This window comes from Falco punctatus, assembly GCF_963210335.1.
Source record: "Falco punctatus genome assembly, chromosome: 2".
In the NCBI taxonomy this organism is placed as follows: Eukaryota; Metazoa; Chordata; class Aves; order Falconiformes; family Falconidae; genus Falco; species Falco punctatus.
Window position 1 is genome coordinate 85450877 of NC_137581.1, and position 14409 is coordinate 85465285.

Consider the following 14409-nt stretch of genomic DNA (forward strand, 5'->3'; position numbering starts at 1 on the left):
TAGTTGCTGATGCTGTTGGATGGATGTAGAAATAGGTAAGTAAATCTAATGCTAAAAAAGAAGAGACTTACTGTTCCTTTTATTTTTGCTTTAGACCAGACCTATTTGATTGGAACGTTGTTGCTTCCCAGCAGTCAAGTGTACAACGATTAGAACATGCATTCAACATAGCCAGGCAACACCTGGGGATAGAGAAACTACTTGACCCTGAAGGTTAGTATAAATTAAATGCTTTTCTCAAAGTAGAAAATACATTTTTCCATGCATTTGATTGTAAATGAATTTGATTTTTTTTTGCACAAGTACCTAACTTTTAGCAAGATAAATAGTACAGTGAGGCAGATTTCCTTTTTTTGTTTGTTTTAATGTTATCTTTGTGCTCTATTTAGATAGCTTAAGAACTATCTGTACGTACATGCCCTAAAGCATTTTTTTTCCAGCTTTGGGGCAAGAGTTTTAATGTGCATGCACTGAAATAAAGGTAACTCAATACGTAGCTGGTTTCTGTTTTAATTATTTAGACCATCTGCAATTTTTATATCTTCTGGAAAGATCATGATTTCAAATTGCCTTTTAATACATATCCAAAATGTGTATTCAAACTCTAGATACTCAAATCCTTAAAATATGACTTATGTATCTGTATATTGAAATTTTAGCAGGATGACATGACTCATATCACTATTATTTAGTCTTACATGTAATAGACTTTCCTCTTTCACTTTATCTTTTGTACTTCCTTATGCAGTCATGATTGAAAGGTGCCTTGTTTTTACATGATCTCTTTAATTTTATCTGTTTCTGTGTATTCTCTGCTGTGCATTCTACATTGCTAAGTAGTTTTCCCTCAGAGAACATTTCTAATACATTCTTTACTACAAGGTGATGTTGAACAGCTGTTTTATTTCCTTTTTATGTATGCCTTTGTACATATTATATACATTGTCTTTTTCACACTATGATCCATATGCCATATATTCATGCAATTTCCCATTAAGCCACAAATAAATGCAATTTTCTTTATGTTTGTGCTGTTCTCAGTGGCTTACCTCGTGCTGAATTTCTGATGGGAAGAACCAAACTTCAACAAAATGTGAAAATGAGTCTAAAACATAACATCAGGTTTCTTAATGTTTAAATATAGTAGGGCATGTCTCAAGATTGAACTAACAATCTTGTATCCTGTGTATTTCCCCAAGAGAAATATATGAAAAAACTGTCTGCTGGTGGTGTAGTTGAACATAATAAAACTATCTGCTCTGTAACGTTACTGCTTTGTAGAGTGAAAATCTGTTAGAGGAGCTGGTTTAATTCAAGATGATCATGTTTCACCCTGTGTAGAATTAAAAAAGGAGCATCTCACGTGGTACTCACTGGAATAGGTAGTAAGATCTGACTGGCATTTGCCACCTAATAGGTTAAAGCTTCATGAATGCCTAAGTGTGTGTCTTCTGTGCAGTCAAATAATTTCCCTTGTAACAGCAATGTATGGTGTGTCTGTAGTGGAACTTGTGGATGAAAGGCATGGGTAAAACCAGTACAGAATTGCTTCCTAGTACACTATCTTTCATCTTTAGAACTGAATTTGTGTCAGCTACTGGAGGAGGAACAGGCTTTCAATGTGCTAGAGCACAAGATTCAGCTTTTAAGTTCTGAATGAAATTGGAATTAAAAACGGGGGTGCACAACTGAGTAGATATAGTAACAGTCTTTGCTATAATTGGTTGAACTTTCTTTTTAAAACAGATTAATGAATAAGTTATTTTCTTTATACAAAAGTCACTTTGGATTAAACATTTTATTCAGGTTTTGGCAAAGATACTTGCAGTTGTTTACTCAACAATTGAAAAATTCTCAAACATTGGTGTTTTTCCAAATGTTTGCTCTAATTATTTGCTATTCAGTGTTGTAAACCATGGTGCTTGCCACCTTTTTTTTTTTTTCCCCCTCTACAAATAAAAAAAAAAAGAAAACTTTTCCAAAGGAAAAGTAAATTTTGTACCTATTTGAAACTATATGAATTTGTGAAACTAACAGTTTTGTTCACAATAATAAATCTGTTATTTTTATGTTATTATTATGTAGACTGAAAAGTAGAATTACTAGTAAGTGAGGAATCTTGTATGAAGATTCCAGCATACTACTTTAATTTTACTTTGCATATTTATCACCTCTCCTAGTTAGATACTCAAATATCTCTTAACAGTGTATGGCATAACTACAATATTCTCTGGCTGTTAATTTAATACAAACTGCAAACTGCTAGCTACTATATTAGAACAAAAAGGGAGTATTCATTCGGTGGTGAAACTTTGTTAATGTAACTTAATATTTGTCAAAAGAGCATACATGTAATTTGTGAACACTTTAAGATTTAGTATTGATAATCAAATATTTGCTGTCTCAATATTTTTAAAATATGATGTAGGAAGGAAACTATTATTCAGTAAAGCCCTACTCTTCTGGAATCATATACAATGGTCAAAAATGAAAGGGTTTGGGTTTGGTTTTTTGTTCGTGTTCTGAAGTTATTGATGATTGACACATCTTGAAACAGATGACTGGGGAATCCCTTAGCAATTACATTTTGAAAAGTGAATATTTTTTATTCAGCTAAACATTGGTTTTCTACCTTATATATGAAGTTTGTTTGTTTGATTCCGAGGTGCCTGATATTTCATCTGTCCCATGAGAAATCAGTTTGGTTTTGAGTTTGTTGATATTTTAAGTCTATCCCATGAGCAGCTTTTAAAACATTTTTTTCAGAATTTTATCTCAATTTTAATCATGAGAGTAGTTTAAGATATGGGCTATATTTAAGTATTTTCTGTAAAAGTTAAAACTTTTGTATTTTAATTTATGCAGAGATACCGTTTTTTGCTATTTTCCTTACTTATCTTGGCTACTAAAAAGCTTTTTGTATATCAGTAGTGTATCTTAAAGCTTTTCTTTGCTTAGTTTTTAAGCAAATGAACTTAATAAAACCTACCCTAGCTAATTGTATTTATACTGGACGATGCATGCATTTTAAACCAGAAAAAACCACTAGACATCTGCAAAATGCTTCTGTTTCCTTTCATCATCTTAAGAAATTCTTATTTTATACACAAGTCTTAAATTAATTTGACAAAACTGTCTTGTTCCTATTTGGTATGTTGACTTTGTATCTTGTCTATGAAGTTTGGTATTCACAGAGTATGCAACCTTACTAACTTCCACTTAAAATTTGCAAGCTGTAAGGTCTTTCTGCTTATAGCTTTCCTCTAAGCAAAATTAGCTGAGGGAAGATTGTGATTAACCAGGTGTTACCTAAGATACTGTCTTTTGATACAAATTCCCAAAATAGGCTATATAGGCAGCACAGAATAAAATCTGCAATAAGAATGTTCATAATACTGGGGGAGTGTAGGGGGTGGGTGGGGTGGAGGTGTGTGGCAGGAAGCAAACAAACTTGTCTGCAAGAATAAGATACGTGGTAGGAGCTTTATTACAGCCTTTCCCCTTTCCTGTTCAGACAGTAAAGGAGAGAAAGCTGACCCCCTTCCACAGAAAAAAAAAAAAAAAAAAATTATATATATATATATGTTAGCTGTTGGTTCTTTGTTTTGTGGTTGATTGGGTTTTTTTCCCCTGATGTTGAAAAGGTGTGTAGCAAAACGTAAAAGACAGGTTTCCTTCCTCTCTTCTGTCATGAAAAGCAGTGGAAGATTCAACTCTCTTCTGGATGCAAGAGTTGCGTTTACATTAAGAAAGTTTGTTGGTGATACTAAACCAGGAGGAGCTGTAGACTCCCTTGAGGGTAGAGAGGCCTTACAGAGAGGTGTCAATGGACTAGAAAGCTGGGCAGTCACTAACTGTACAAAATTTAACAAGAGCAAGTGCCAGATTCTGCTTTGGACAGTATAAACCTGGTTATACACAGAAACTGGGTGGATGAGAGGCTGGAGAGCAGCCCTGCAGAAAGATATCTGGGGGGGTGGGTTCACGGCAAGTTGAACATGAACAACAGTGTGCCCTGGCAGCCAAAAGGCCAACTGTATCCTGGGGTGCGTCAAGCACAGCACAGCTAGCCAGCTGAGGGAGGAGATTGTCTCCACTCTACACTGCACTGTTGTGACCCCACCTCGAGCAATGTGCACGTTTTGGGGCACCTCAATAGAAGGACATCAGACTATTAGAGTGTGTCCAGAGGAGGGCAACCAAGATGGTGAAAGACCTCAAGAGCAAAATTTAGAAGGAGCGGCTGAGGTCACTCAGCTTGTTACTTTATGGGTACAGCGGAAGGGGAGGTGCTGATCTGCTGTCTCTGGTGACCAGCTATAGGACACGAGAAATGGAATGAAGCTGCACCAAGGGAAGTTCAGACTGGGCATTGGGGAAAGGTTTTCACTGAGAGGGTCATTGACCCCTAGAACTAGCTCCACAGTGAAGTGGTCATGACACCAAGCCTGTCAGAGTTCAATGAGCATCTGGATTATCTTTTTAGTCATATGGTTTAATTTTAGGTGGTCTTGCAAGGAGTGGGGAGTAGGACATGCTGATCCTTATGAGTCCCTTCCAGCTCAAGATTTTCTATGATCTTTTTGATTTAATCTTGCCGGTGAGTGAAACATAAGCAGACTATGTTCACTAGTGTAGTGTAGGGACAAGGGAAGACAACAAGGGAAAAAATAAGAAGGTGTGGGGGAAATTGATGTATGGTAGAAAGTGTTATTTAGAAGAAAGTTAATAAAGATCTAGAGATTAGTGGGCAGGATTCAAAAGGAAAAATGTTTGCAAATTAATTGTTTTAGGCTAAAGTATGCCTACATAACTCACAGTGACCTTTTGTTATAAGCAGCTAAGGTGTTTTAAATCTTAATAATGCTTTCTGTGATCCTTGTAAAGAAAAAACAATTATTTTCCTTTGGTTGTTCAAAATTAATATTTGTGAGCGTCCAGTCATGTCTCATTCGACTCGAAATACCATGCAATGAATATTGTCAATCTCAGGTCATTTTAATAGTGATTTTTGTTCAGGCTTGAATTGCAAAAGTAGCATGTGGCAAATTTCTACTACATTAATGAATCTTGTTTGTTTGTTTATTTTAAGACCGTTACTCTTGGTACAGATAAGGAAAATGTTCAACTGGTTTTTCAGACCTTTGGTGACAATTGTGGTATTCTGGATAAAATTTCAGTTGGTGACTTTTGAAAAGATTTTGGTTGGTTGTTTTCACTGTAACTCACTCAGGTGATTAATCTCTGCCTGCTGCCTTGAATTGACAGTATTTTAGACATAAATAATATAACCCTCTGAACATTGTTCTTTTAAAAATTATAAACTTAGTCTTCAGCTCTCTACATTCCTCAGTTGTTATTCTTAGTTATTGTTATATACGGGGAATGAGTAGTGATGGAGATATTTGTCGGCTTTGTTGGTATGGGCTCACTTCAACTAATTTCAGCAGAAGATTTAAAATATCTTAAGCAAATCAACTAATGATATGAGTAATTACAACTTGTATATATGAAAGTTTGAACAATTGGTCAAGCTGTTAAGATTTGTCTTTATATTTTAATAACAACTAATGACCAGTACCTGCAGTTGCATCTTTTAGCAGTGAACTTATACTTCATGATAATTTAATCTGTGTTGCTGTTGTGGAGGAACACTATATCAATCTTCACATACAAGATTAAGAAAATACACTAAAGACCGCTGTGTTTCTTATTGGGGGTTCACTTTTTCATGAGCATCTTTTTAAATCTCACCAAGCAAAGAATAGGACAAGCAAACAGGCAAGAAATGAGTTATGGTCAGCACGGAATAGTTTTATGTTGTTGGCTGTATACTGACTTACTTTTTACTTCAGTACAAAATACACATGCCATATAGCACCAGAAGGAACTGTTGAGGAACAGCAGGACTCTCTCAGAAACTGAATCTGGGGGGTACACCTGAGCTGTGTCCTCTTTCCCCTTACACCAGCCAGGTGTGAGTGTGGTAGCAGTGGCAGCAGCAGCAGGGCATGAAGTTTGTGTGCAGCCTCCTAGCAATAAACATCTGATTTTTCGTTTATTGAACTTATCCCTGCTGTAAATTTTCTGGGTCTTGTGCTTGTTTGTGCTAGTCCAATAATAAATACACTGTGAAGTTATATAATGGCATTTCTGCTGTCATTTTTAGGTGAAGTAATTATCCAGTTTCTTATACTTTATGATGTAGCCTGATAAAAACCTCTTTTAATCCATCCCCGTCACATTTCCCATATTTTTCTTTAATTTGCACGATGACATGAGTTTTTGGCACCATTATTAAGTGATAATGAGACTCAGTTTTCCATTTGATAACTTTTTTGTTTGATCTTGACTTTGCATACTTCTATATCTCAATGTAATGGGTTCTACCATACCTGTAGCACAGAGAAAAGGGGAAAAAACTGTCAGCATTGTAGTCTGTGAAGCTGTTAATCCTGTCTGTACCCAGTAGTTATACACAGTGGTAATACTGTTTTTCAGTTTACTTTATTGCCCTTGCTGATATGGCTTATGTCAAGGGAATAAAAAAACCCCAAACAAACAAATGCCCCCAAAACACCAACATATTTGTTTTCTATTATGCCCTAAACTTTAGAAACGTTTAGCCTAGTATAGTGTCAGTGTGTGGGATTTTTTGATTGTTTTTTAAAGGTGGAGGAAGACAATTCAGAACAGCTATGTTTGATACTGTGCTGCTAAGAATAATAAATGAAAATGCTGGATCAACCTTAGAAATTATTCAGTTTCATGAAAACCTTATAATGGTTAGAAAATAAAATAAAAAATATTGTTTTATTCAGACTGGTTTTGATTCTCAAATCCTGCAATACTTTTGGTTAAATAAGAGGCAATTCTACAGGTTTCATGACAATAAAGAAGTTAATTGTTACAGGAAGTTGTTACTAGACTTTACCTGTAAATATCTGGACAGCTTTAGGTCTGGAGCTGCCTTTTAAACTAATGTCACTGGCTTGGCACTAACTGTAAAATTTTAGCTGGGAAACTTTCATAGTGTCTGGTGTCTGCTACATAGCTATTTAGGAAAAAAAAACAAACAGATCTGCAGGGGTCTTCAGTCCTATGGCAAATTTAATGACTTTAAAGTTGCAAGATTGATGGGTACGTTATTTTATTTAGCCACATCATTAGTGGCAACAGAAAGTTGTGTTTAAGAACTGTCTTTGTATGTTTGCTTGTCTGAATATTCAATATTCTGTCAACATTTGAACCTGTGTGTATGAGCTAGGTAATGCAAAACAAAACCTTCCTTTTCTGGGGGTCAGAAAACTTTACATTAGTAAGTCATCAGTTCTATATGTTTTAATATTGAATTTCTGGGTTGTTTTGGCTTCTATTTCAAAAGTAACAATATAAAATGCAGTGTAAATATATACTTAAAACTATCAAAGCCATTGTATCAAATCTGCATTTACTGAGCACTATCACTTGCTCTGTTGAGGTACTCTGCAGCTGTGATTTTTTTTTAGTGTTTCTGTGGAATGTATGATTAGTGGATGATTGTGATTCAGACACTGACTTCTAAAATTGTGCTGTATCGAGCTAGTCAGTGAGCAGTTGCTAGCACTTGCAGTACTGTTCAGAACAAGAAAAAGATAAATACCTTAAAAGGAATTAAGAACTCCTAAACATGTCCCTTCTCCCTGCTGTTTTTGAGTCTTAAAATTCCCCTTAAAACCAAAACAAACAAAAAAACCCCACCCAAAAACCAAAAACAAAACAGGAAAAATGTGTTGAATTAGTCTTTTCAAATCTTGAATCTTGTTCATGTTCTGGTATATGAATTCTGCTTATCTCTAAGCATTCCTTCTACTGGAACTACATATAGCAGGGGTGGACTTGCATTAGCATTGTTAGAGCACTGTAGTACAACATTAAAAGTACAGCCCTTGTACCTGTTGGTTTACTGTTAGTTGGTATGTTTTGCAGCTGTAAGTGCTGGAAATTTTATTCTGCTATATCATATATTTTGTCTTTAGTTCATAGCACAGCTCTGAAATGCAGAGCAAGAGAACAGTTATGGAAATATTTTCAAAACTAAAAGTACAAACATAAAATTTATTGGCTATGTAGTGCAATAGTTAAACTTTTATCAGAATGTAATACAAATAGGTTTTTGAAATTGTTGCTAGTTTTATCTATATTCATGTTGTGATATTCTACTTCAGTTTCTTTTGAGAAATGTTTGTCCCCAGAATTAAACTGCATTTCTTATTTTCCTACTGATAAGATGAAAAGTCCTGCTTTTTCTCTGCAGTCTCAACCAAATAGAAATAGTCAGCAAAAATAGTAAATTCACTAGCCTCCATCTAAACCCACTTTTTTTTCCATATTTATGAATAGATTTATTATTACATTGATACATGAGCAATTTAACTCTCGAGAGACTTGACAATCAGTAACATTTACAGATTTTCTTGGAAATAAATTACTAAGAGGGTACTGTGTTAAAAGACTCAAGGACAAAACAGGCCTTTCCTCTCTTATCAGTGTAAAAACTTAACCAGGATTTAATTGGGAGCAGGGCACAGATGTTACAAAAGAAATAAGATTTTCTATCACAATGGGTTTGCAGATTATAAGATCATTTGAAGTACTGGACTTAAATTATAAAGAGCTCTCTAGTAACTGCATTGCAGCTGCTATTGTAGGTAGTTCAGCAACTGTTAGACATAAGGATCAGTGTACAGAAGATCTATAAGTATTTAGAAATTATTATAGTCTTTTTTATTACGGTTCAGTCTAAGACAAATTGAACTGAATAATGTTCTATTCCTTGTAGAAAAGATTATGTGATATTTCTCAACATCTTATTCTAGCAAAAATAGTTGAACAAGTTTCCTCAATGTTTAGAATTTGAATCTGACTCAGAGACACTCAGTCCCTTTTTCAAACACATAAATATAAGCATCTAGTAGGCAAGTTCTAAAAACAAACAATTCCATGTAGTCCAGAGTATTCCACATTCCCTTTTGAGTGTGAAGACTATTTTCTTTCAACCCAAGAGCTACAAGTAAGCTTTTATCTTTCCAATATGTAAGCCAGCACAGAAGACCTTTGCAGTGAAAGTTGAATTCAGACGTTTGCTGGTATGTTAGTTGGGGAGAAATTGTATATGGTAGCTGGTGGTACCACTGACAGTTCAGCATTCTAAAAATAATAATCCATTGCTTCTATTAACATGCAATGGAGCTATTTGAAGTCTTATATTCAGAAATATTTAGATCTAACCATTGCTTTCATTAAGAAGTAAAAAAAAAATGGAAAAAAAGAAGGGGATGGATTTAGGAAATGTTATTTTCTTCTTTTTTTAAAAAAAAAAAGGTTTATTCTTAAAGATAATGTTAGGGAATACTAGCTTGATCTTAAAGCAGTTAAAAGGCCTTGTGAATGAAATAAGAATGAAAGTTGTAAAAAGAGTATATATCTGAGACTATCTGCTTTGACCAGGTTAGGAGCTCTGCATATGGTCTAAAGGGCCACAGACCTCTGTTGTCATCAATAATGTTAACTCCTTGTTTTAATGAAGCTCAGAACACACAGTAATGGAAAATGCATTGGAGCTGACAGTACACTACTGTGTAATCTTGACATTGTGAGATGTACTTGGCTGAGTATTTCTCAGTTGAAATGGGTCAAGGAGTCTTTAACACTGAAAGATTTTTCTGTATGTCCTGTCGTTGCTCTGCTTCAAGTGTGTTCTGTCAGTATGAATGTTTTATCTGTGACCTCACCATATGTGTCACATAAAAGCACATGTGACATCTTATGGACTTCCACTAATGATTTTCTGTTGAAAGCAAGGAAAATAAGGACTGTTGCAAAGAGCCATGTGGTAGGAAAGCACATGTAAACAAAATTTATTAGCCAGAACTTAAAGGTTTTTTTCTCCTCTAAAAATACAGTTTTACAGCATTGGAGATCACATAAAACAAGTTATGCATCAAATAGAAATGGGAAAACAGTCCTTTTCCTGAGGACCTTCCAACAAAGGAGGAGGTTTGTTTCTGTATGTATAAATAAAAATATTAGTTGTTCTTCCCTTGGTCTAATTTTTTCTGCCCTGTCAAGACAGAAACAAGCACTGATTGTTGTGATTGCTAGAAAATATAGAGAGCTAAGACTCAAGGAATACACAGGACTTTTGTAGATTCTGTAGACTGTATGAACAGAATCTTATTTCATTTTCATTCAGAAACAGAATAATTTCATACATTCAGAATGTATGAACAGAACAATATTATGAGGAAGAGAACGTAAAAACCCTTTTGTCTAGGGCATAATGGTTTGATATATTTAAAACATTTTGTCCACCCTTGCACATCTGTATGGTGTATATATATACACACACATAAATACTACTAGTTAATACACAATCCAGCAAGTATGAACTAAATAATTAAAAAACCAAGCTCATGTAATAACAGGAATTTGCATGCTAAATTCATGTACTTTCACCCTGTTAATGGCTAACTAAATACTTCTATAGTATCATCGTAACACAAGTAATGTTAAATCTAAACAAAGTGTTTATATTTTTTCATTGTCTTGATAAGTCTAAATGCCTAAGAGCAAAGAAATTAAAACTGCATTAAAATACATTAAGAATCTAACAGCAGTGTTACCTATAACATTTATATATTTTGTGATTAGAATTAGGATTAGGATTAGTAAAATAAACAGAGAACAGGTATCCTTGTGTTTACAGATGGTCATCATATTCACCTTGGACTTTTAGTGGTGGTATAATTCAGGCATACCTCTATGAATTTCTGTAAAACTGTGTCACAGCTTATAACAAATGTTGTTCTTCACACTGGTAAACTTCAGTGACCACAATTATTGTTCTTCACATGATGCTGAGAACATGGTGAATGAGGTACTGTAAAGACTTCCCCCATTTCTGACGTAGATGTTCTGTCCAGCTCCTTCCAAGGTGAGAAGGAGCAGAGTGAATCTAAGCTGTTGAGCTGCAGCAGAAATTGAGGTAGGAGGGAGAGATGGGCAGCAACATCAGCCTGCAGACTAGAACCCGGTGGTGAAACTGGGTGTTCCAGGTAGTCCAAAGAACACACAGATGTTTGCACCATGCGCCTGTTTCTTTTTGTCTTTCTATTTGTTTTCTATTTTGTCTTACAATTTTGTGCATTTAGCACACTTTACTACCTTGTACCCCTTAAGCATGTGCACAGTCATCAAAAGCAGTGATCCTCTAAACACTCCTTTTCTTGACTTCAAAATGCTACTTCTGAAAGTGTTCTCCTGGTCCTGCTTTAGCAGACCATATCTGTCCCTTGTGCATGGTCCTTCAACTACCTGTGCCTTTAGAACTCTCCACTTTAAGGGTTTTTTGTTGTTGTTTTTATTATTATTTTTCTGAGTTATTTATTTTATTTAAAAATTGTTGGGTATATATTAACATTCTGCAGTCACAGTGCCTCAGAACTGACTGTCAAATTGTAATTAGTCTGCTCTGACAAATAATCACACAGGTTTCTTTGCCAGCATATCACGTAATGTGTAATGTTTTGTTCATTACTAATGCTGTGTTTTAACATTGTTTTTTCAAATGAAACATTTCTGTAAGTTTGTTAAAATATTCATCCGGGTTCAATTTTGTATTATTTCCTTGCCAAATTTTTCATGTGTTTTGATTACTTACATATTGTCTTCCACTTGGATTTGCTATGCCCCTCCTAATACAGATCTAAGCTAAAATTTATGATGTTTGTTTATAGCATGCTTTTTTAAACTCCCTAACGTAGTGAATGAAACCCTTTGGAATTCTGCATGTAGTTCTTGGTTGTGCAAAATTATCACTAAAGACAATGGAGAAGAGATTAATTAGAAGAGAAATATATTGTCTCATACATTAAAATGGAGAATGAAATAAGTATATGCCAGTCTTAAAATCACAGAGGAAGAAGGGGGATTATTTAGGTAAACATAGTTTATATATAGTAAACACATATATACTCAACATATAGTCCAAGAAGTTTCTGGTGGTGCATAGCAATGCATATGTCTTCAGTGGATATTTTGTCATGTAATAATTTAAAAAGATGTGAAAACACTGTGGTTGCTCAGCCAATAACAAGTCTATATTAGATTTTAAAATCATAGAATCAGAATCATTTAGGTTGGAAAAGACCTTTGAGATCATCAAATCCAGCTATTAACCTAGGACTGCCAAATCCACCTCTAAAATATGTCCTTAAGCTTGGCATCCATGTGTTTTTTGAGTACCTCCAGAGATGGTGATTCTACCACCTCCTTGGGCAGCCTGTTCCAATGCTTCACCATCTTTTCAGTGAAGAAATTTTTCCTACTATCCAATATAAACCTCCACTGGTGCAACCTGATGCCTTTTCTTGTCCTGTCACTAGTTATGTGGAAGAAGAGACTTACCCCCACCTGCCTACAACATCTTCTCAGGTAGTTGCTGAAAGCAATAAGATCCACCCTGAGTGTCTGCTTCTCCAGAGTAAACAACCCCAGTTCCCTCAGATGCTGCTCATAAGACTTGTGTTCTACACGTTTCACCAGCTTCATTGCTCCTTTGGACATGCTCCACCACCTCAATGTCTTTCTTGCATTTAGGGGCCCAAAACTGAGCACAGTATTTGAGGTGCAGCCTCACCAGTGCCAAGTACAGGAGGACAAATATTCCCCTTGTCCTGCTGGCCACAGTGTTTTGGATAGAAGCCAGGATGCTATTGGCCTCCTTGGCCATTGGCCACCTGGGCACACTGCTGGCTCATATTCAGCTGGCTGTTGACCAGCACCCCCAGGTCCTTTTCTACCAGGCAGCTTTCCAGCCACTCGTCCTCAAGCCTGTAGTGTTGTATGTGGTTGTTGTGGCTCATAGGCAAGACCTGGCACTGAGCCTTGTTGAACCTCATACAATTGGCCTTGACCAGGTCCAGCCTGTCCAGATCCCTCTCTGGAGTCTTCCTACCTCCAGAGATTCCAGTTAAGAATAGACCCAGATCAAGATATTGTGCTTTGATCTTAGAATCCCAGTTCCTACAATAATATTCCGTAATCTGTACCTTCAGCATTGTAATGTGTACAAATACATGTAGAATTAAAAAAAACTTTCTGAAAATAGTGATGGCTCATGTAAAGCATTATAGAGTATGGAAGCTGACACTTGTAGGCTAATAATTTATTAAAAAGATCCAGAGGAGGACTTCTGTTTAAAATTAATCAAAAAAAAACCCCAATTGGTTATCTTCATATCCTTTAGGTTTTTTGATAACTGAATTTGCTCTATTTATTAAAACATAAGCAACTTGGGATAGTCCGCAACAAAGGTACCGCTCTCTGCTTGTCAGTATTGAAGAGCTGCTAAAGATATTACGTAACTTACAAGAAAAAAATCATACAGGCGTCTTTAGAGTTCTGGAATTTTAATTTGGTCAAATGGAAAGATGATTAAGATGTTGACTTCCTAGGAATGATTAACTTCAGTGAAACATTTGATTAAAATAGCTGGATTTGAAATAGAATAGGAGAGAGGTGCTAATGGCTTAGGCTCTGTTTGAGACCCATTATTCCCACTAACCCTCCAAATACAATAAAGCACGGTTTTAGGCACACAGGGAAATATAAAGGAAAGATTAACCACCTCCAAAAACCTGGTAGTAGATCAGAAGTTGGAGTCAAGTTAGGTAGTATACTGAGCCTTGTATCATGAACAAAATATTGTTATGTATCAATGTAGACTGCTTGAAGATGAATACCACATAAGTTAGTTCTTTCCAGATTGTGATTGGAAATTCTGAATGTTTTTATTTTGCTATACCAGTTTGAAAAATAATACAAAAGGGGGCATGGAGGGGAAGTGTGGCATAATTTTTCTAATGTATCAGCAGCGTACACTTGCTTTTATTTAAACTTATGGTAATATCCTGCTATATCCTTTTAGACATGCAAGAGTAATCTATGTAAAATTTATTACTTTTTTTTTTTTTTTCCCCCATCAAAACCATCTATAGTGAAAATTTACTTCAGCCTGTTTAAAAGTGTTATTGGTGACTGGTAATGAACTGCTCTAGTTGTAAAAGTTCCTTTCACCTGAAAAACTTTCAATACTGTGAAAATTTAATTAATTTTTTCTAGATTATAGACTGTCTCCCCATGCCACAAAAGGAGAGAGAAAGACTAGCAAAGGTATTTTTTTTACTGCAGAATGGGAAAGTTTTTATCCGATAAAAGAAACCTGAATATTTGCATGCTTCTTTCTTTATTCTCTCTTCTATGGGCCAGATCTGAGAACCTTATTATTTGAAGAAAGTGATTTTTTTAAACACTCAAAAATAATTTTCTCCATTTCAGTACAGAAGAGATGGCTAAGTTTGTATTGAA

General features: G+C 35.3%; 1 protein-coding gene across 12 annotated transcripts in view; it reads left to right on the top strand.

Annotated features, from left to right (window-relative positions):
• DMD (dystrophin) overlaps positions 1–14409 on the top strand; it is a 1276803-nt gene that overhangs the window by 411242 nt on the left and 851152 nt on the right. For all 12 annotated transcript variants that reach the window (XM_080377714.1, XM_080377711.1, XM_080377709.1 and 9 more), the window contains one exon: positions 95–213. In XM_080377714.1, coding sequence (XP_080233840.1) covers positions 95–213 — 119 coding nt within the window. The remainder of the gene's footprint in view (positions 1–94; positions 214–14409) is intronic.